General features: G+C 41.2%; 1 protein-coding gene across 1 annotated transcript; it reads left to right on the forward strand.

Moving 5' to 3' along the window:
- The first annotated feature begins 3,115 nt into the window (after positions 1-3,115).
- HDAC2 (histone deacetylase 2) lies at positions 3,116-21,183 on the forward strand. Its single transcript, XM_053458958.1, has 14 exons — positions 3,116-3,373; positions 7,482-7,594; positions 8,203-8,320; positions 10,598-10,672; positions 12,132-12,270; positions 12,416-12,557; positions 12,998-13,090; positions 13,179-13,287; positions 14,167-14,307; positions 15,447-15,555; positions 19,160-19,290; positions 19,519-19,674; positions 20,214-20,271; positions 20,439-21,183. The coding sequence occupies exons 1-14, from the start codon at positions 3,322-3,324 to the stop codon at positions 20,467-20,469; spliced, it is 1,467 nt and encodes a 488-aa protein (XP_053314933.1). The 5' UTR covers positions 3,116-3,321; the 3' UTR covers positions 20,470-21,183.
- Positions 21,184-21,557: the final 374 nt, after the last annotated feature.

Genomic DNA, 21,557 nt, shown 5'->3' on the forward strand with positions numbered 1-21,557 from the left:
ACTTAGCAACTTCTGTATTGTACTGTATTGTTTTAACAGAGAAAACTATTTGGAATACTTTTGAAGATTAGTCTGTATGACTCATCTTTTTCGTTTGAGGCAATTTCTCACTTTGTGTTTGTGAGTGCATTTTACACAAAATTTAATATCACTTATTGTCATTTAATATACTACAGTTATATCTATTGGCCTATCTTCCATATAAAATCTTTTCATCTGCAATGTTTTTGTACCCGTAAAAAGTGAAGTAACCTGTGATCCCCAATATGATACTGTGCAAAGTGAGTTCACACACTATGACCATTGTTCATAAGTTCATTTATGGTATAATAATGTGCCCTGTAGACTGCATGCCCCAGGAGCAGATTAATAAGTAAATTACATTGAATGTTTTGCACATAATAATAGATTTGATCTCATATTCCTTTGTTGAATGTTTTGATTTAACCCTATGACGACGATTGACGTGCCTGGCATGTCACGGAAAGCCATCCCATCGACGCCATTGAGGTACTGCATTCAACCATGCAAATCAATGGAGCCCAACTTACTAATCACAATGTGATTAGTAAATAAATAATAATTAAAAAAAAAGAAAGTTAGTTAAAGGGGAAAAAAATGTCATAACATGTAAAAATAATTTGCCGCTGATCACCATCAGTGCAACCATCCAGTTCCTAGCTTGGAAAGAGTTAAAAATACTGGCATACTGCCAAATAGGATATGGGAGCAGTATGACCAGATTTGAAAAAAAAATGGTTTTCAAATAGTAAAATGCTACTTGTACTTATTGCCGTTTTTTTTTTTTTAAATTATTTTTTTAGTAAATTATGTTCAAATCCAAAGAAAGCCTTTCTTGTCCTGAAAAAAAACCAATATATAATTTGTGTGGGTACGCTAAATGAGAAGAAAATTACAGCTGAACAGGAGCACCGTAAAAATGTTAAAACAGCCATTGTCACAAAGGGTAACACAGCTCTGTCCTTAAGGGGTTAAAGTAGGTATGTTTTTTTTTATTTGTTGCTTCACTTGTACTGCAGGCCTTTACATATCTTGCATCTGTAGAATCCGTTGGATGTCCTGAATTGATTTTTCAGGGTTTTCTGTTGTTGTTTTTTGCCTCAAATCTGGATCTTTCAATAATGAATGCCAATTATGTTGTACTAGCTTTCTGATGTATTTATTTATTTTCTTTGTCAAAGTTTGTAATTAAAGTTACCCTACTAGTTTCTTTCTTTTTTCTCTTCAGTTTCTTTCTTATATTTAAACAGATCATCTATTTTTATATGTTATACCTTTGTTTTACCACCATGTACTTTATGGGCTATTTCCAGGAACACACATAGAGGATGCCATTGCAGAAGCTAGGACACTTAATGTGCTGGGTAAGAAATGCTTTATTGTTTGTCTAGAAGCAGGAACCAGAGAGTAGGATGCAGTCCTTAGCCTGCTAAGAGATAATTCTCTGGTAGACTGTCTAGAGGAGGACTAGTCCCACTGCCCTCTTTATCCCACCCCACTTTCCCATGTCTTTTTTTGTTGTACCAAACCATATTTTAATGCGCTTTGCCTGGAAATGCCATTGTAATCTCCCGTTACTGTGAATGCCTTTACAATATGATTAATGTTTGTTCTGTGTCATACAGTGTGCAATTACTGTATTTGCTCGATTATAAAATGAGTTTTTTTCAGATCAAATGCTCTGAAAAATACCTCTCATCTTATAATCGAGGTCATCTTATAATCAGACCTTAAATAGAGGTCTCACTATGAGACTAAGATCCAGATCCCCCGCAACGCTGCAGGGGACCTGGATCCTCCTGTCTGGTAACCTCAGCTGCTGCCGGCACTTCCACCGGAGCTTCTATCGCCGAGCACCGGCGAAAGCGTGGCCAGCAGCGGATGTTGTCTACGCGCATCGTGCAGACCTTCCCCAGCTACCAGAGAGGAGAATTCCCTGCAGCGCTGCTGGGAATTCTCTTCTCTGGCAGCCGGCTTAACATCTGCTCGATGGACGCGGACAACCCCCAGAGTGGCATATAGGGGGTGTAAGGCATTTCTGGGGGGCAGAGTAGCATATAGGGGGTATAAGGCATTTCTGGAGGCAGAGTGGCATATAGGGGGTTAAAAGGCATATCATGGGGCAGAGTGGCATATAGGAGGGTATAAGGCATTTCTGGGCAGAGTAGCAAGCCTGGGGGCAGATGTGCGTAACTGGGGGGGCAGGTTGGCAAATAAAAGGAAATAAAAAAAAAAATTCTCAATCATAGCTTTTATTAAATATGGAAAATAGTTTACATGAATTAATATTTACTAGTAAAACTTTTTTCCTATAGGGGCGTCTTATATTCAGGCATTTTCTTTTTTCCTAATTTAATGTTCAGATTTTGGGGGGTTGTCTTATAATCAGGGTCATGTTATAATCGTATAAAACATCCCAAAACTTAAGAGAAACACTTAGAAGACGTTGGTCAGCAACAGGTGGAATCTATACGTGTCCTGAAGGAAACAAAACAGTCTTCAACTCAGACCGTGACTCTCCTGTCCTGACTGAAAGAAACTGACACATCTACCAGAACCCAACAATATTAACGATACAGCCCACATTTAACCACGCCCTCTTCCAGCCCCCTTAATTCATCACGTGAGCTGTACGGTGGCGTGAAGGAAGAACCAACCCACACGAGAGTGAAACCGACCCAGCCATTTAACTGAAGAGTGTCAGTGAGTACATTATGCCCTCATTTTATGGCATCGAAAGCAACTTCTCTCGCTCACTTTTTGTACTTAACACTTAAGTTTATTAAGAATACAGCGGAAACTCACCACAATAATGCATTTTTTCCATAATAAATTTAATTATCCACCTCGTCTCGGGCACACTTGGTTTCTCCCAATCTGTAGCGCGCCGCTTCCGTGCGACTGATGTTTTGAGGCGTTACTTGCCCTGCCTATCAGCGACATAACTCCGCCTTTTTACCGCCCTCGGCCAGCCTTCTTCCAAACATTTACCCACACTTGTTAGCTTTAGATCCGCCTCCTTTACGGTTTACCTTTAGACACGAATCCCTGCCTCCTTCTTCATTAACCACGCCCCCTCAGGCCTCACCTGACCCCTCCCACTTCTGTCTGCTCTGTGTCTGTATGTGTGTTTCTGTGCGCGCCACCGACCGAGCGGGAAATTCCCATTGAATACCGAATAACGGCGAGGGCAGCGGTTGACGCTTCTCCCTCCCCTCTAATACCGGGCGGCACAGCGCTCCTCTGAACTCCCGGTCCCCTACTGTTTACAGCTCGAAGCCGTCTCGTACAGTCGTCCGCATGGCGTACAGTCAGGGGGGTGGCAAGAAGAAGGTCTGTTACTATTATGACGGTAAGCACAACGCCGGGTAACGGGGATGAGGTGAAGGGGGGGGTGCGCTCAAAGCTCGTAACCAGGCCTTTGACCCTTGTCATCTTTCATCATAGTGCTTTCAGGTGCAGCTATCTCGGCCCCTCGGACAGCTAGGTGCATGTGTGGGATGTCTGTGCCCTACAGGTGCCAGTAACTCTGACGTGTGGGTGGGAACTTGCAGCTCCAACGGGTCCCTCTTGAAACGTCCGGGCCTGGGCTGCTCATACCTGTCAATACAGCCATTAAACTTGCGCCTAAACCGAGCAAAACTTCCGTTAAGAAGTTGCAGCGGGCGGGGGCCTGTGTGCGGGGCAGGGTGTGTTGCTGAGGTTGCGGTGCTCAGCATCTCTGTGCCGGGTAGTTACTTTTTTGGTGGCCTGTGTGTCATCAAGCTGTGCAGTCTGCCTTGTGGCCTGCTGGCTGAGTGGAACAAAGTTGTCGGTGATAAGAGACGCTTCTGATCGTTTTTTGGAGGCTTCTAACGTCTTAATTTGCTTGTGCCTACAGGACTGAACTGTTTGCAAACTCATCAGCAAAATTTTATATAATCCATGGGAAAGAATACATTTTGTTTACCAAATAATAGGATCTAACTAGGGGCAGGATGCCAAAGAAGAGTGAAGAAAACAGAGATGGGTCTTTGAATGGAGAAGGGATGACCGTGATGCATCATTTAAAATCCCTTTGGCTTTTAGGATGTTTACTCCGAAAATGCTTCACAACCGAGTTAAAGCTACAATCCAGGCAGCATGTTCTTAGCATCCGTAGTCTAAAATCTCTTGTATCCTATTTAATCATACATTAAAGCATATAAACCCGATATGTCCTTAATTATCATCTAGCCCTGTTTTTTATGTGACAAAAACACTTTTTTGTTTGTAGATCATGAGCTTTGTGCGATCCCCAGTTGGATTTAAGAACTGGCTAGGTGTTAGGAACAATAGTGTGTGTGTGATGGTTAAGACCTTCCCTTTTTCTTCTTCTTGTTTATACAGTGATGGTTGTAGGCCTTTTTATAAAAATGTTTCTTGTGCTTGCAATATATTGCAGGACCTTAAGCAGAAAATTAGATGAGTACGAGAAGGCTTTTTTCATTTGTTTTAATGTAAATGTATTTCGAGCCCCAGTAACTTTTAGGAGGGGGGTTGTAGGTAATTACAGATGGGGTAAGGAACCGAAGATGTTTCATTGCCCGTAGATCACTATGCTCACAGAACAAACTGCATGGAATATTGCCCGTATACCAAGTTTCTCCGTTTACTTAGGGTTTTATGGCTGTGGTGTATCATATAGCTATGTCTACAATCACCGGATTTGTGTGCCAAGCCAGTATTTCAGTTTCTCCCTTTCTTTGTCCTTTTGCTGCTTTTGAGACATGGCTAGGGGGCCCTGCAAAGGGGATAGTTTAATGCAAGGCCCTTACCTAAGCACTCGCCATTTAGACTTGAGCAGAATGTTTGGAGAATTCTCTCAAACTTTGTCCCAATGAAGCAGACATCTTGAGTGCAAACTAAGTTGGAAATGTAATGAATGTATGCAAGCCCTTTGAGTGTTTAACTGCAGGAGACCCAATATGTTTTCAGGCTTTTATTGCACCAACTCAAGCAAACATACACAGAAAAACCTACTCCTATTAAGGAGGCTTACTAAACAGTAGTCTTCCCTGACTAACACAGAACTGGCCAGCTAAGCTGGTTTCCCGTATAAAATGAAACCGAACATACTTCCCAAAAGTCGTCTGTCCTACCAGCCCACCTTGTAGCACCCTGGAGCTCAGGTACACCTCCTGTTCCTTCCAAGATGTGGGCAAATTGTAATGGGCTGTTCTCAGTCAGAGACAGAGGCTGTTTCCTCCACCCTGCATTTATCTCAGTGCAGATTTAAACCTGGGACACGTGTGCTAATTGGACAAGCAGTTAACTCATTAGTCACTGGGATAAACTGCTCTTTCCAGTCTCCTGCTTACATAGAAGCCATCTTTCACCCTGTCACAATATACACACACACACACGGTAGTGTGATTTCAATGATCTTTCCAGGTAGTCGGGATAAATCTTGTAGTAGGCATCACCTGCAATTTTCTGTGCTACTCCAAAGACCGTATTGGCTCGAATATAGGCCGCACCCCCCCCCTTTAAGTCTTTAAAGTGGGGGTGCGGCCTATATTTGGGGTCTGACGCCCGGGACATGCAGCAGGGTTAGGATACAGATCCCCCGCAGCGGTGCAGGGGACCTGCATCCTATCCTACTCTCTGATACGCTCAGACAGCCTCCCCTGCCAGCACTTCCCACGGGGGGAGTGCTGACACTGGAGATTGTCTAAGCGCATCGTGCAGACGTTCACCGGCAGCAGGGATGCGCGTAAACAGCCTCCGCTGCCGGCACGTCTGCACGATGTGCTTTAACAATCTCCCTTGCCGGGAATTCCCACGGGGGGAGTCCCGGCAAGGGAGATTGTTAAAGCACATCGTGCAGACGCGCCGGCAGCGGAGGTTGTTTACGCGCATCGCCGCAGCCGGTGAACGTCCGCACGATGTGTTTTACCTCTGCCCCCAAGACTTACCAGAGCAGACTCCCGGGTGTCTTGCGGGGCCGGCGGGGGACATCTATGCAATACGCGTTTACAACTTCCGGTGCCGGGACATCCGCTGAGTCTCAGCACCGGAAGTTGTATACGCGTATTGCGTAGCTGTCCCCCGACGGCCCCGCAAGACACCCGAGAGTCTGCTCTGGTAAGTCGGGGGGCAGAGTGGCAGCATATCTCGGGGGGGTGGATGAGGACAGTGGCAGCATATCTCGGGGGGGGACAGAGTGGCAGCATATCTCGGGGGGGAGGATGAGGACAGTGGCAGCATATCTCGGGGGGGGGGGGACAGAGTGGCAGCATATCTCGGGGGGACAGTGGCAGCATATCTCGGGGGGGACAGAGTGGCAGCATATCTCGGGGGAGGAGGAGGAGGACAGTGGCAGCATATCTTGGGGGGAGGACAGAGTGGCAGCATATCTCGGGGGGGGCAGCATATCTTAAAAAAGCACCAAACTTTTAGGGTGCGGCCTATATCCGAGCCAATACGGTATTAAAGCAACAGTGTGGTTTTCTACGTGTGTTGGAGTTGTAGAAGCCAACAGTGAGGTTAAATAAGATGTTTAATACTTAATTAAGGATTGATATGTACGTGCAGACTTTAAAAGACAGAAGAAATTCGGGCAGCATTAACATAGTTTGTCAAGCTTCGCTTTTCTGTGAATTTGAGAATATTTTGGTGTCCTTCTGGTAACCGAGTCACGTTTCCTATACTCGCTACGCACACACAACCTTATAGTTATCGTGTTGACTATTTTCTAGTATCTAAAACCGACATTTTGCCAAAATATGACAGAATTGAGACCTGCCAATTTCACATTAAGTGGAGATTTTTACAGGCATTTTTGGGGGTGGTGGTGGGGTTCATTATTTAGGTATATGTTTGCACTTTTCTCCAGTTTTCTGTATTTTCAAGTAGTAAGAATTCTTGCCATAGGACAACAATTAATATGGTTCAGTTTTTTATTCGTCTCTGTCTTCGCTGCGTTTTAGTAGTTGCCGTTTGGAGGATACGTTCTCTTGGTCATTCGCCATATGATTTTTATTTTGAACAGATAGTTCTAAAGATTCTCCACTGCTGCATTATGTTTATTGGGGATCTTTGTTCTGGATTGTCCAATCTGTTTCATTTTTTTTTATTTACAAACCACCAAGAAAAGGGGTTGATTTACTAGACTTTTTCTTGACAACGCGTCAAGAAACCTGGCATGTGGGGGTGAAGTAATCCGGCCTAATGTGCAGTTTAATGTTACGGTATGTGGCTATTGCAGTTATACCACTTCTCCAGTTTTGTACCAGGACCACAGTGTTATATATATTCCCAGTGTGTTATATTCACAAAATACTATCTAGATTTCATAAGCTACAGCCTTAGAGGAAAAAACACAATGGGGTTGTGCTGACAGTTTAAAGATATATCTAATCTTTGTCACAGATAAGAGATTATTGAAGAGCACGAATTATCTGATACTGACTTTGTCATGGTTGTTTTAATATGAATAGGAGACATTGGAAATTACTACTATGGACAAGGGCACCCTATGAAACCCCACAGGATTCGGATGACCCACAATTTACTGTTGAACTATGGCCTCTATCGGAAGATGGAAATATATGTAAGTCTGATTTTATGTGTCTTTCTATATCAAGCCATCAATTTAGATTTTTATGACAAAGTAAAACCATTCTGTAAAGTAGTATTCACCACCCTCACAAACATTTATTAGCTTCCATAATTAGTTACTTAGAATGCAGTAGGTTTTTGACCTCCATCTTAACTGTTACAATAGTGTAATAACGCCACTGAAATAGTTGTTGCCTCCTGGGTGCCTCAAGCCATCATTTAAATCAAAAAGAAAAAAAAATCCCAAACAGGCTTAAAATGTGTTACCTGTTACTGTTAGAAAGTGAGAGGGACCATCCGTAACCGTAAAACTTTTGCCTTTTATTTCTAATTCTAAATTGATTTATTTTTAAAAAACATGACCAATTCCTCCATGACACAGGACAAAAAAAATCCTCAATAGAGTAGTAGTTGCCTGCGCATTTCGTCCATATTGCTGGACTTAATCATAGGTGAGTTCTGCTACAGCTGGAATGCTATTTTTGGTTTAAAAGATTGCTTTTCGTTGTTTGACGTTTCTAGATGTAAATAATTTGATATGTAATTCTGTCTTTAGAATAATTACTGTTCAACTAAAGGACTGTTCCTGTTCTTCTTTAGCGCCCTCACAAGGCGACTGCTGAGGAGATGACAAAGTACCACAGTGATGAATATATCAAGTTTCTTCGATCCATAAGGCCAGACAATATGTCTGAATACAGCAAACAAATGCAGAGATGTAAGTTCAAATTTATAACTTTATTTTACATGTTTTATGGTTGTTCTACTTGCCTTAAACTTATTTGAAATGTAATATTTTTACTAAGGATAGCTAAAAAGATTACGTTTGCATAAGATTCAGTGATATTAAGTAGGGCTGCAACTAACGATTATTTTCATAATCATTTAGTTGGCCGATTTATTTTTTTTAGATTAATCAGATAAAATAAATGTAAATGTGTCGTTTATTTAAAATTTAATGAACAAACAATGTTAAAAACAAACAGCAGACTAAAAAAACTTTGCTAAAAATGCATTTCTTGTGTTTCTTTCCCAACCTGCCCCCCCCAGTTATGCACATTTGAGCCCAGGCTTGCCATACTGCCTCCCAGATATGTCACTGAACCCCCCCAAATATGCCTTATACCCCCCCTGATATGCCATTCTGCATACGCCAAACCCCCCCCCCCCCCGTGCTCCAGTGGGGCAGCTGTTGAACGTCTGTGCTATGCACATAGACAAACCTCTGCTGCTGGCTGGCAGTTTCGCTGGAGCTTCTATGATTGAGCGGTGCTCCATCATAGAACTCCAGCGGAAGTGCCAGCAGCAGAGGTTGTCTGCACGCATCGCACAGGCACCCGCCGGCTGTCGGAGAGGAGGATCCAGGTCCCCTGCAGCGCTGCAGGGGATCTGGATCTTAATGTTACAGTCCAACCTCTATTTGAGGCCGGAAAATGAAATTTGTTGGCAACGATTTTGTCAATTATTATGGATTGGCTGTTTCAGACCTAATATTAAGCATCTTAAAGTCTCTATGCTTGGCTGGCTGTGGATAATCAAAGTTGAAGTCTCTAAAAATATGGAGGAACTACAAGCGTGCTACTCCAGTATTAGGGAATTTAGAAATATTTAATGGCAAACTCCATTTCTTGTTTAAATATAAAAACGCCATGAAATACGAGATAAAGTTCTTCAAAATGAACCTCTCCCCTATGTGCTTTTGCTAATGATGTGACATGACATCACAAATGACCGTTTCAATGACATATTGACGACATTATCAATGACATAGTGGTTACATTGCAAATGCCATCAATGCCTTCAATTACCTTACCCATGGCATCACTGATAGCCTAAATAACACAATCAGTGGCATTATTAGTAACATCAAAGGTCCGGCACCACCGTGGATCATCTGACAACACAAACTTTACACTTTTTTAGAGCTCTAGTAGCTCTTCAGTTCAATGCAGGCAGCGGACCTATGATGTAATTGGGCATCCTTGTCTGACACCAACCCCTGCACTGAATCTTTGTCTTCTGGCAATGGAGCCCTCATTCAATATTAACCCTAATGCTAAAGATTAATATGTAAACTTTACAGCACCAGTGGGGCTGGCAGCGCAACAATCCACGTAGTTATCTTCTAGTATTAACAATGCACCAGGAACCTGTCAAATGCTTAAAAAAATTACTAAGTCATTGATTCTCGTTTTTCATGCCATTAGCAAAAGCACATCGGGGGGGGGGGGCAAGCTTAACTTCAAAAAAGCTTATCTTGTGTTTCCTGGGTTTTTTTACGTTATAACAAGAAATTACATTTGTGTTTTTCCATGAAATTGAATTTGTTTTTTTATAAAAATTATCAATACTTACATTAATATTTAGTATTAAGTCATGGAACATTTCAATCTAATCATGTGTCACAAATGCAGGGAGGTTTCGTATCGCTTATTCCCTACATCTTCACCCTCACCTCTAGCTGCACCAACTACCTTCATCAGACATTTCACCCCCAAAGCTGCACTCTTTGGCCACCCCAGCCCCCATCTAACACAACCCCCCCCCCACACACACACACACCTGCTTCCTCCAGCCACATCAGCCTCCTATCTGACCTAAGCATTTAACTGCCCCCTTTAGCCACCACCTTTTTCCTATCTACTCAGCTTTTTTTTTCTCAGCCCTTTTTAGCTGCCTCGGTCCCTCTACTTCCCTCCTCAAGTTGAAAATGGGGCTGGAGAGGGCATGTAGAGGTTGGGGTACGTAAATACATTTATGTACCTAGAACCTTGGCCCAATCTCTGCCTGCCTAAAAAGTGGAAAGCTTCTGAGTACACATGTATAAATTCTTATGTATTGAATTATTTAGGGTCCATAGCAAATTGTATGATTTGTGACAGTAATTTAACACGACTTATACTTTTAATAAGAAAACATTAAAATGCCATGCCCTATATGTCTGTCATGTTATATAGCAAGGTTAATGACATGTTTATTTCTTACTCCTATATAGTTAATGTAGGTGAAGACTGCCCTGTGTTTGATGGCCTTTTTGAGTTTTGCCAGTTGTCTACTGGGGGTTCTGTAGGTAAGCACCAAAATTAACTCTCAAGTCACTTTTGCTACCCTTGCCACTTTTTGCTCTTGCTAGGACTAATAACAGTTGTATACCATCGCACATTAATCAGGATCCTGTGGTGTAATTACATGGAAAATGAGTAATGTGCTCACATGATTAAACAGACAATTTATAAGAGTCAGTGCTCAATATAGTAATTATACTGCTGTGCCTGCACAGGAATTTAAAGAATGTGGCATCAGTGCCTCAGACAAACACCATAGCCTGGCATGGATAGGTATTTGGGTTGCACGAAGAAAACCAGGTTGATAAAAAGTTTACAAGCTTTGTAGCGACTCGCCAATTCTCATGTAAAGTTGTCAGGGTTTCCAGCCAACAACTAAAATATTGAGTGCATGGCCAGAACCATATACTATGTGAAAATACTCCTGAACCAGACAAAATATTTACAGCATATGTGTATGCATATACAAGATGTTAAGTCAGGGCTTGACAAATTTGTTGTGAATCTAGGCGCCAGCTAAAAAAGTTAGGAGCCAGGATTTTTTTTAAAACTAACGGTTGGTCAGGAGTGATCTGATCATCATCAGCCCACTTACTAAACTCACAGCATTTGACCTGGAAGCACCCTGGACTTTCAGGTCAGTGCTGGTTTTTTTTTTTATAATTTTTTATTTTATTTTATTTAAACTCTTTCAATGCTGATGTTCCATTGGAGCAAAGCATTGACTGATATTTAGTCCCCACAAGCTTGTGGGGACAAATGTTAACCCCTGCAATGCCACGAATGTGTCATACACAATTGTGGTATTGAAGGGGTAACGCTGCACTGTCGCTCTCATGGAGCTGCTGTAGGCTTCCATGCCTACTGGAATCATCAAAGGGCTTGTGGGGGCTTGTTTTTGCTGTTGCTGGCCTGCCTGGGATTCCAGGCAGACCAGCAGCAGAGCCCCTTACAGAACGGGAATTAACCCCTAAATGCGGCATTGAAGGGGTTAGCGCTGCACTTTCGCTCTCATGGAGCGATCAGCCAGCAAGGGGATGTTGTGTCAAGTCCCCACACTTGTGTGGGGACCCAATCAACAATCAACCACCTTCCCTGAGGCTGCCTGTGGCAGCTGAAAACGCGATTGCTGGTTTTCCTGCAACCGCATTTTCAGCCTACAGGATCACTCCGTGGGAGTGATCTCAGGCTCGGGGGTGGGCTCCGAGTGGCTGTGCTGTCTGCCCAGACTCCTGGGCAGGCAGCAGCAGTGCCCCCGCGTGGCAATTTTTTGTGGTTGTAACAGGCTGACAAACACCTAGGCGCCAGGACAAAATTCTGTCGCCATGGCGACCTGGGATTTGTCGAGCCCTGTGTTAAGTCATACTTGTTGGTAGACCTTAGGTTTTCTCCTTGTTGGGTATTACATTTTATGCTGAAATATAAACCATATTCTAACTACCATCTCCCTCCGACTTTTTGAAGCTGGTGCTGTCAAGCTGAATCGCCAGCAGACTGATATGGCTGTTAACTGGGCAGGAGGACTGCATCATGCTAAGAAGTCAGAAGCATCTGGATTTTGTTACGTTAATGATATTGTGCTTGCGATTCTTGAACTTTTGAAGTAAGTTCCTCAGTAAAATCAAACATGATTTAGTCAACTTTCTCCTCCTCCCTTTCCCAGGGCACAGGGCATCTGTAATGTGGTCCAGAAATACCAGTAAGACCAGTATAGTAACATAGGTTATAACAAATGGTTTGTGTTTTAGGTACCACCAAAGAGTGTTATATATTGATATCGATATCCACCATGGTGATGGTGTTGAAGAGGCATTTTACACCACTGATCGTGTAATGACTGTTTCATTCCACAAATACGGGGAGTACTTTCCAGGCACTGGTGATCTCCGGGTAAGTGACTGTCCCTCTGCCCTATGCTATATGGAAAGCGGTCAACAGTTGGCTATCCAATTCTAGAGCTGCAGGTGGTCTATGTTCATACCATCGTTTTTCCCCCAAGCTAATTTAGTTCTCGGAGTTCTGCTTCAAGTAACAGGTGAATGTTTCTAAGTTTGCCTTGAGAGACTAGTAATATTGAATGAACTGATGTATATGGAAGGTAACCTGAAGGTTTTCTATAATCCTACCAAGACCCCAATGATGTCCATTTCATATTGGTTGATTAGACACAAGCAAAACAAGCTCCTGCTAGATAAGGACTGCATTAGTTTTAGATATACCACTGTGTATCAGATTTAATATATTTAAAAATAAAAAAATAAGGCTGTTCACTGGATTATTTGTAATTTTCACATTTTCTTTCTTGTACCTTTTTTTTTTTTAATATTAAGGATATTGGTGCAGGAAAAGGCAAGTACTATGCTGTTAATTTTCCAATGAGAGATGGAATTGATGATGAATCCTATGGACAAATTTTCAAACCAGTGAGTACCCAGTCTGTCTGTCTGTCTGCACCATTTATCACTTGAGGTTGACTCTTGTGCTGACTCTTGTGTGTTTCTCCGAACTTAGATAATTTCTAAAGTGATGGAAATGTACCAGCCTAGTGCGGTGGTTTTGCAATGTGGTGCAGATTCATTGTCTGGGGATAGACTTGGATGTTTCAATTTGACAGTCAAAGGTAAATGCAGTGTACATTTTTAGATTTTAGAAGGTCTTTCTGAGGAACTTGCTGATGTGAATTTTCCTTTTTCAGTTGCAAAGTTTTCCTGAGACCAAGCCAAAACACATTACACTGCTTAGAAACTTGAAATATCTGACAACTTTATATTTACACAGCAGAATAATAAAAAAGAGAAAAACACTGCAGAAACGTTATATGTAGCCCAATTGGAATAACGTGTGTTGCAAAGTTCTATATTTCATGGCTTCATACGTTACTTGTTGCTGTAGATGTTGGTGTTCATCAAATCTCTATAAAAAGATAAACTTGGTTAACTGAGTAATGCAGCACATCACATTGTTTTCAAACTGAGGAGCTAAATTAACGGCAAAATGCCCACTTACCTTCAAAGTTAAATACACTATTTTGAATATAGTGGATTGATTACCAGTGTCATGTCCTAGAGGCAATTTAAATTGAATTTGACCCTCAAATTCTTGAACCAATTGTTATTAGAATTATACATTGACTAGCCTTTTAGACCTAAAAAAATAAATAAAAAATAAATGAATAATAAAAAATACATACCATGCATTGTTGCCCTCAAGAAGTTCAAAGATTTTTGATTTATCTCTTCTATGGGCTACTTCATGTTGTGATCAGTACACTAGTGGGTGAGCATAAGAACAAGTGTTGTGTGTTTTTGGCTGGTCCGCTAAATACGTGTCTTTTTATTTTAAGTGTATTTGTATATGTGCAGACATCAATATCTACATCTTAAATGGGGAACAAATACAGCTGTTTTTAAAAACATGCTTTTTGATCTAATTGCATCTTTAGATTTACATTTCCTGTACTTGTCTATGTACGACTTCTTAAAATTACTTTTACCCATAGGTCACGCAAAATGTGTTGAAGTTGTAAAAACATTTAACTTGCCTCTGCTGATGCTTGGAGGAGGGGGATATACTATTCGCAATGTTGCTCGTTGTTGGACATACGAGACTGCAGTTGCTCTGGATTGTGAAATTCCAAATGGTAAATATGACTAATGAACATATCATATCCCCTCACCATCCAAACCAATATTTGTCTTTAGTTCTAATCTGTTAGCTGTATAATTAGCCTTGTAACAGCTAGTGATACAATGCATACGTCCTACATGTTGCATTGATGGTGTCTGGGGGGACTGGATCACTGATGGTTAACAGCTTGTGCCAGCTGTTATACAATTAATCCTTATGTGTATAAAGGTGAGGCAGCCAATGGACGAAGGTGGTAGTCGAATTGGCCAGTGATGGATTGGAAGCATCTTTAGCTAGGTAAACAATATACCTGTAGGCAGGTATTGGAACTGCAGTTCAGAGTAGCATGCTGTTATTAGATCCGAATGACAGTATGCAGGAACAATTCTCTAATCTCTGCCTACGCGTAGGGATTGGGCGTTGACAGTTGTCGCATAACAAAGCCCCTAGCTCTTGTGGATAACTCCCATGACCTTCAGCCAGAATAATGGTGAGGGTCATTTTAGCAATAATCCTAAAAATTGTGTGCAAAAAGGTGTCATACTTGTTCAATTGTATCTTGTGTGTGATTTCAGATATATGCAAAGTAAATTATGTACAACCGAATATATAGGATAACTGTACTAATGGTTGAAGAAAAAATCCTACCATTATATCATGTGATGTAATGCTTTGCCTTAAACTAACCCTTTAGGAAAAGCTTAACCTGTCTTGTAAAATTGTAAACATTTGCCTAGGTAAAATGTAAGCGGCCTATAAGCTTGATACATCAGTATGAATGTACACTGTTTGCTGCAGGTGTAGCTCACAGGCATTTTCCCTTCATAATGCATAGTGATAACAGAGTTAATGTTCAGATTTCCTACAAAACTCCTTTTAGTGAATAAGAACCCTTTCTGTGCTTAAAGCTAGATATGTACAAAACGGTTAACAGTGAACCACCAAATGCACAATTTTTAAAATTAATTCATCATCTTTTCATTAGCAGACTAATTATAAGGTTGAACGATGGTGTTAACTTGACATGAGACCACATTATCTGCAACACAGATAAGATTTAGTATATGTCTGTGTTATGTATGAAAAATATTTTTATATTGTGCTACTTTGCAGTTGCTTATGTATTTGTTTACTTTTTCTTATCTCCTCTAGAGCTACCATACAATGATTACTTTGAATATTTTGGACCAGACTTTAAACTGCACATCAGTCCTTCAAACATGACGAATCAGAATACACCCGAATATATGGAAAAAATAAAGTATGTCAATCTGTTTACTGTGTACATAATGCTATTGTTGAATTTTACTGCACCTTGCTGTAGGTTTATGGACTTCCCTCCTATTGTGAGAAAAGCATGGCCATGTTCAAGTGCCTGCTAGAGGCAATGCCTAGCTTTGTCTAATCAGTTGCTAAAGCATATTTTCACATCTCTTCAATTTTGTTCCCTAATTAATAAGATTCTTTAAGTTACTATTTTTTTTTTTTTTTTTAAATGGCAAAAAATAGTACTGTACCGGGGGGGGTACGCCCCGGGTGCCACTCATCAGGGGGGTGCCACCAGACTAGCATTGGTTGTGCACACCTCTAGAGACTGACTATAATGTCCGCCTCTAGAGGAGCGGGCTCAGTTGAAGAGATCGAAGATCTCCTCTAACCAGCTTAAAATCAGTCAAGGCAGCGGGAGGTCTGTTAATGCAAACCTCTGATCCTGCTCTCTTCCGATGCGTGCAACAACTGATGCTGTGCGTTGGGATTTGAAGCAGTGTCCACTGCCTTCCGCGCCCACCCGCCCCGGAAGACACAGAATAAGAAGAGCCAAGATGAATAACGAAGAGGAGGCGGTAGAAGAGGAAAAGTTACGGGGAGGGAGTAAGCATTAGTAAGTGTTAGTAAGTAAGACAATTTTATAGTATAACTCGCATCACCCTCAATGTCTTTTTCAGTGTATAGTAGTGGGAGTTATGCTGTACTACCATAATTGCCTGGCTCAGTATGTAGTGATGGTAGTTATGCTCTAAAGTAGGTTTATACTGTGCCAGACTCCTCCCTCTAACAAACAAAATACTTCTAACCAAACCCATTTTCTATGGCAACAACCCCCCCTACTTCCAACTTGTCACCCACTTCCCACAGCACCATCTATGTCCAAAAAACAACTTGCCTGTGTCATCTTTGCCCTAAACAGCATGACACTGAATGTATCAGTGACATGTGGCACCATAGTTAGCTCCTTTTGCAGCCGTGGCAAGAATAGAAAATTGTTTGCCCCCCCCACACACTATATTTCAACAAAAATATATTTGTTATTGTAAGGAAATACAATAAATAACCAGGGAAAGTGCTTTGAATGTGCTTAATGGGACAACGGGGCACACTAGCAGTTGAGTACTATAATACCTATTATGCATGTGCCGGTGTTATAGCATAGTTGGCAACAACACCGGCACATGCATATACAGTTGGCTAGCCATGGATATGGTGCTAAACATAGATATGTAGAACATAGTGAGATTGACATATGTGCTGCAGCATAAATCCCACTTCTATATAGCAGGGCTCGACAAATCCCAGACGCCAGGTCGCCATGGCGACAGAGAATTTTGTCCTGGCGCCTAGGTGTTTGTCGGCCTGTTACATTCACAAAAAAAAGGAGTCTGGGCAAGACAGCACAGCCACTCTGAGCCCGCCCCCAAGCCTGTGATCACTCCCACGGAGTGATCCTGTAGGCTGAAAGCGCGGTTGCAGGAAAACCAGCAATTGCGTTTGTGATGTGTTGATTGGTGACGCAACATCCTCCTGCTTCGTGAGAGTGACAGTGCAGCGTTAACCCCTTCAATGCCGCGATCACAGCATTTAGGGGTTAATTCCCATTTTGTGCGGGGCTCTGCTGCTGGTGGTCTGCCTGGAAGCCCAGGCAGACCAGCAACAGCAAAAACGAGCCCCCACAAGCCCTTTGATGGAAGCCTACAGCAGTCATCAAAGAAACTCCCTCCTGCAATGGCTGGTCTGTAGACCAGCAATTGCGTCCCAGCTTCCAGAGGCAGCTTCAGGGACAGGGGAGAGAGGGTTCTTCGGTCTCCACATGAGTGTGGAGACCAGCCCCAACACCCCCCTGCTGCCTGATCGCTCCCTGAGAGCGACAGTGCAGTGTTAACCCCTTCAATGCCACAATTGTGTATGACACATTTGTGGCATTGCAGGGGTTAACATTTGTCCCCACAAGCTTGTGAGGACTAAATATCAGGCAATGCTATGCTCCAATGGAACATCAGCATTGAAAGAGTAAAAAAAAAAAATTTTTTTTTTTTTTTAAAAAAACAGCACTGACCTGAAAGTCCAGGGTGCTTCAAGGTCAAATGCTGTGATTTTAGTAAGTGGGCTGATGATCAGATCACTCCTGACCAACTGTTAGTTTAAAAAAAAAAAAAAAAAAAAAATCCTGGCTCCTAACTTTTTTAGCTGGCGCCTAGATTCACAACAAATTTGTCAAGCCCTGCTATATAGTGAGCCAGACACTGATGGTTGTGCTGCATAACTCCCATTATTACTTGTTGAGGCAGACAATGACAGTGATGCAGAATTCTCCCCATGTCTTCTGCGTGAACCGGGCCTCCCAGTGTATTTCGCGAAAAAGGGGTAGAGCTTCTGTCACCTGATGCGCCCCTGCTGTTCATCACCCCAGCTGTGGTGTACTCACCCGGGCACGGCCCTGCGTGAAATCAAACTTATTCTTGCCTTTCTTGAATGTAACTTTTTCAGTCTTACTACAATGTTAAAGTTAAAATGTTAGCATACAGTGTAGCATATAGGCGGTGTCTGTACAAGATTGATTGTGTGAGTAGTGGGACCTAAACTCTATCACAGATTAAACTTAAACTAAGGATGTCAAATTAAAGCAGAATTTACTTTATATCCCCCTATATTCTTTAATGTCTGTCTGAAAATTCCCTATTAATATGATGACCATTGGGTCTCCTACAGGTGCTATTTTTCTGTTTACATATCTGTGTGAATTTACTGTCTTATGGCCTCTCCTGTTTCGCTTCCATATAGTCCTGTACTGGGACATTGAACACACATGATGAAATACACCACATTGGGTGATTTGCAGCAGAAGGTACCATTGTCTTTTTTTGGTATAGGCCTGTATGTGGCAGTGGTACTGTGTTTGTTCAGTAGGTATGTGCACCGGCCCCGCTCTTTCGGAGGCCATTCACTGTTGGTCCTGCTAAGAGAGATCCATATAACCAGAAGAGATAGAAATTGAGGGAGTAGAAATATTTATTTTAGCCTGATGAATCCTATGTATTTTCAGAATTTGACAGCAGATAAGAACCATTCAGACTGTCTAGTCTGCCCATTGTTCCTGATATAAAGACTGACCTTAATCAGTCCTTGATCTAGAATGTCTATCCCATGCATGTTTAAATTCTCACAGTATTCGCCTCTACAATGCTGTTCCATTTAACTAACACCCTCTCAGTAAAACTTCTGTACACTGCACATAAGTCACTAATTTTAGGTTGAGTGCCTATCGTGTCTCCTCTTGTCCTCCAGTCTGTACATATTGAGATCCCCTACTCTTCCGTGATCATTTTATCCTGCAAACCATTTACCACTCTTAGTAGCCCTCCTCTGAACTCGCTCCAAAATGTGGATAACGTTGATGCCAGAACTGAACACAATACTTTAGTTGAGTACCGAGTAGATGAATCCTGCTAGCAATGCCTCTAGGCAATAAATGTAAACGTCTAGAATTCATCTATATAAATGAGATGCTTGGATAAAGTGTTTTTTATTGTCTGTAATTGTGGGAAAAGGTGCTGCCGCTTACTTTATTCTACAAACTGTTCCACTTGCAGACAGCGTTTATTTGAGAATTTACGTATGCTGCCTCATGCACCTGGAGTACAGATGCAGGCAATTCCAGAAGATGCCATTCAGGAGGACAGTGCTGATGAAGAAGGGGAGGACCCAGATAAACGCATTTCTAGTAAGTAGTCTGAAATAACATATTAGCAATTGCTTCTTGCCTAATCTACATGCAGTAGATGCATTTTTGGGCAGTTGAAATGTTTTATCTGGTCACATTAACCTAGCAAGTTCTTTAATTAGGCCTTTTAATGGGATATTTTAACTTGCCTTCAACCTGTACATAAATCAGTAAGTAAAATACATTTAATGACTCATGTTGTTACTTTTTGTAACTTGGTATTTGTAGTTCGAGCATCTGATAAGCGCATGGCTTGTGATGAAGAGTTTTCTGATTCTGAAGATGAAGGTGAAGGAGGAAGGCGTAATGTGGCTGATCATAAAAAGGGAGCCAAAAAAGCAAGACTTGAAGAAGAAAAAAAAGACACGGATGACAAAAAATCTGGTTGGTGTCTTGTAGTGAATGCAGTGCTTTTTTTCTTTCTCTAGAGCTTGAAGGCTTCAATTTACGTACATCGATGTGCATTATGGAGGGCAAACATGACCCTGCAAGAAAGTCTTTGCAAAATACACAGTTAGTTTGGCGAAAACTCACTGATTATACAGTCACATTAGGCTTCATTGTAGTTGAATCTTACAAGGTGATCCCATAATGCACAGTAATTGATGAGTTCAAACTTCAAATAATGTTTCTTTAGTAAATAAACCTCTCGATGTTCAAACATTCTCTCCCTACCCACTAATGTATTCTGACCTAGGCGGGCCAGGCCCACATAACTGGGGGTCACATAGCCCATTTACTATAATTTACAGTCAAAGATCTCACTGGCCCAGTTATACTATATACGTTGTCTCTTGGCACTTCTTTGTTTTTTCCGCTGCGGAGCCACTGACCTCGGGGTTATACTATGTATGAAGGCCAATCATAGTCACACATGCACAAAAACAAGTGCAATATTTTTTATATATTTATTTTGTCTCCAGATGTTAAGGATGATGATAAAGCAAAGGACAACGTTCTGGACAAGATGGACACTAAAGGGTAAAAAGATTTGCTAATTCACCTACCTGTGTTTCCAAAATTGTAATATTTTGATTAAAATAAAAATGAAGGTTACAGTAAGGTATGTGTGGTGATGGGTCAGAGGCCAGGAGACATAATAATGGATATCACATTTCATTTAACACTTTCTATTTAATTCTTTGCAGTGTCAAGTCGGAACAGCCAAGTAATCCCTGAACTCTTGGTGACCAAGAACCTTGATGACGAGGGCACCTTTTTAAAGTAGAATTCTGCTCCCTGCGCCCCTTAAAACAACAAGAAGAGAGACTGCTCATTTTACCCCTTAGCACTTGGCATGGACCGTATTTATTGTAAAACGGTATTGTTTTCCTGGCAGGTTATACTGAGTTTTCTAATTATGGAAAGAAAATTTCTTATCTTTGCCATGCTTTATGTAATAGTATTTAAGATGGATGTGAGTTAAGTTTAATGTCGTAAACCGATCTATTAAAATGCCTTTTGCCTTTTGTTGAATTGTTTTTTCCCCCCTTGTGTAGACCGTATATCTGATTTAACTTTTGTGACTTTCTACACCTTCCAGAAAGGAATGTTTCATAGTTCTGTATCTACTTTTGTTACTCTGTAATACTTTTAACAATGTAGTTGGTTAAGTTTTCTATAATGCAATGGCATTTATTACGTTACAGTGCTTATCGTCAAAACACTGGTATATTTTATGTTAAGTTTTGGACAGTGTAAACCTAGAAGCTAATTTTGCTAAAGTTAACGTTTAATTCAAGTGGGCACTTTTTCTGTTTCACCCAAGCAAAGTTTTCTAAATTGTATACTGTACTTTTTGATTACTTAAATTACATAGAGGCCAAGAATGTTGCTTATTTGTGTATCTAATAAACATACAGTGGCTATTGGAGGTCTGTTATAGGACCACAACAGTTCTGTGAACCACAGTATACTTAATGGTTAAATGCCTATGCTGGGCCAAGAGTTATCTCCTTGTCACTTCATTATTTTATATATAGCTTAATGCATGCAAAGCAGATGTGTAGTTGGATTTGCATAGCAATACAAATTGTGTTTAGCTCAATTGTAGGGACAAAAAAAATACACAATCCAGGGGCTTTATAAGAAAATCTTTTATTTAATACAGGCATTTCAGCAAATGTTACGACAAAATACAAGACAGTGTGAGGATGTAATGGGTCAACAAGATGCCTTTCATACAGCACAATGCAAAAAAATAATTTTATTTTGTCATTTATATATAATGTGTGTATTTGGAATGTGTATCTTTTTTCTTGGTATTT

Source organism: Spea bombifrons, chromosome 3 (genome assembly GCF_027358695.1).
Source record: "Spea bombifrons isolate aSpeBom1 chromosome 3, aSpeBom1.2.pri, whole genome shotgun sequence".
NCBI lineage: Eukaryota > Metazoa > Chordata > Amphibia > Anura > Pelobatidae > Spea > Spea bombifrons.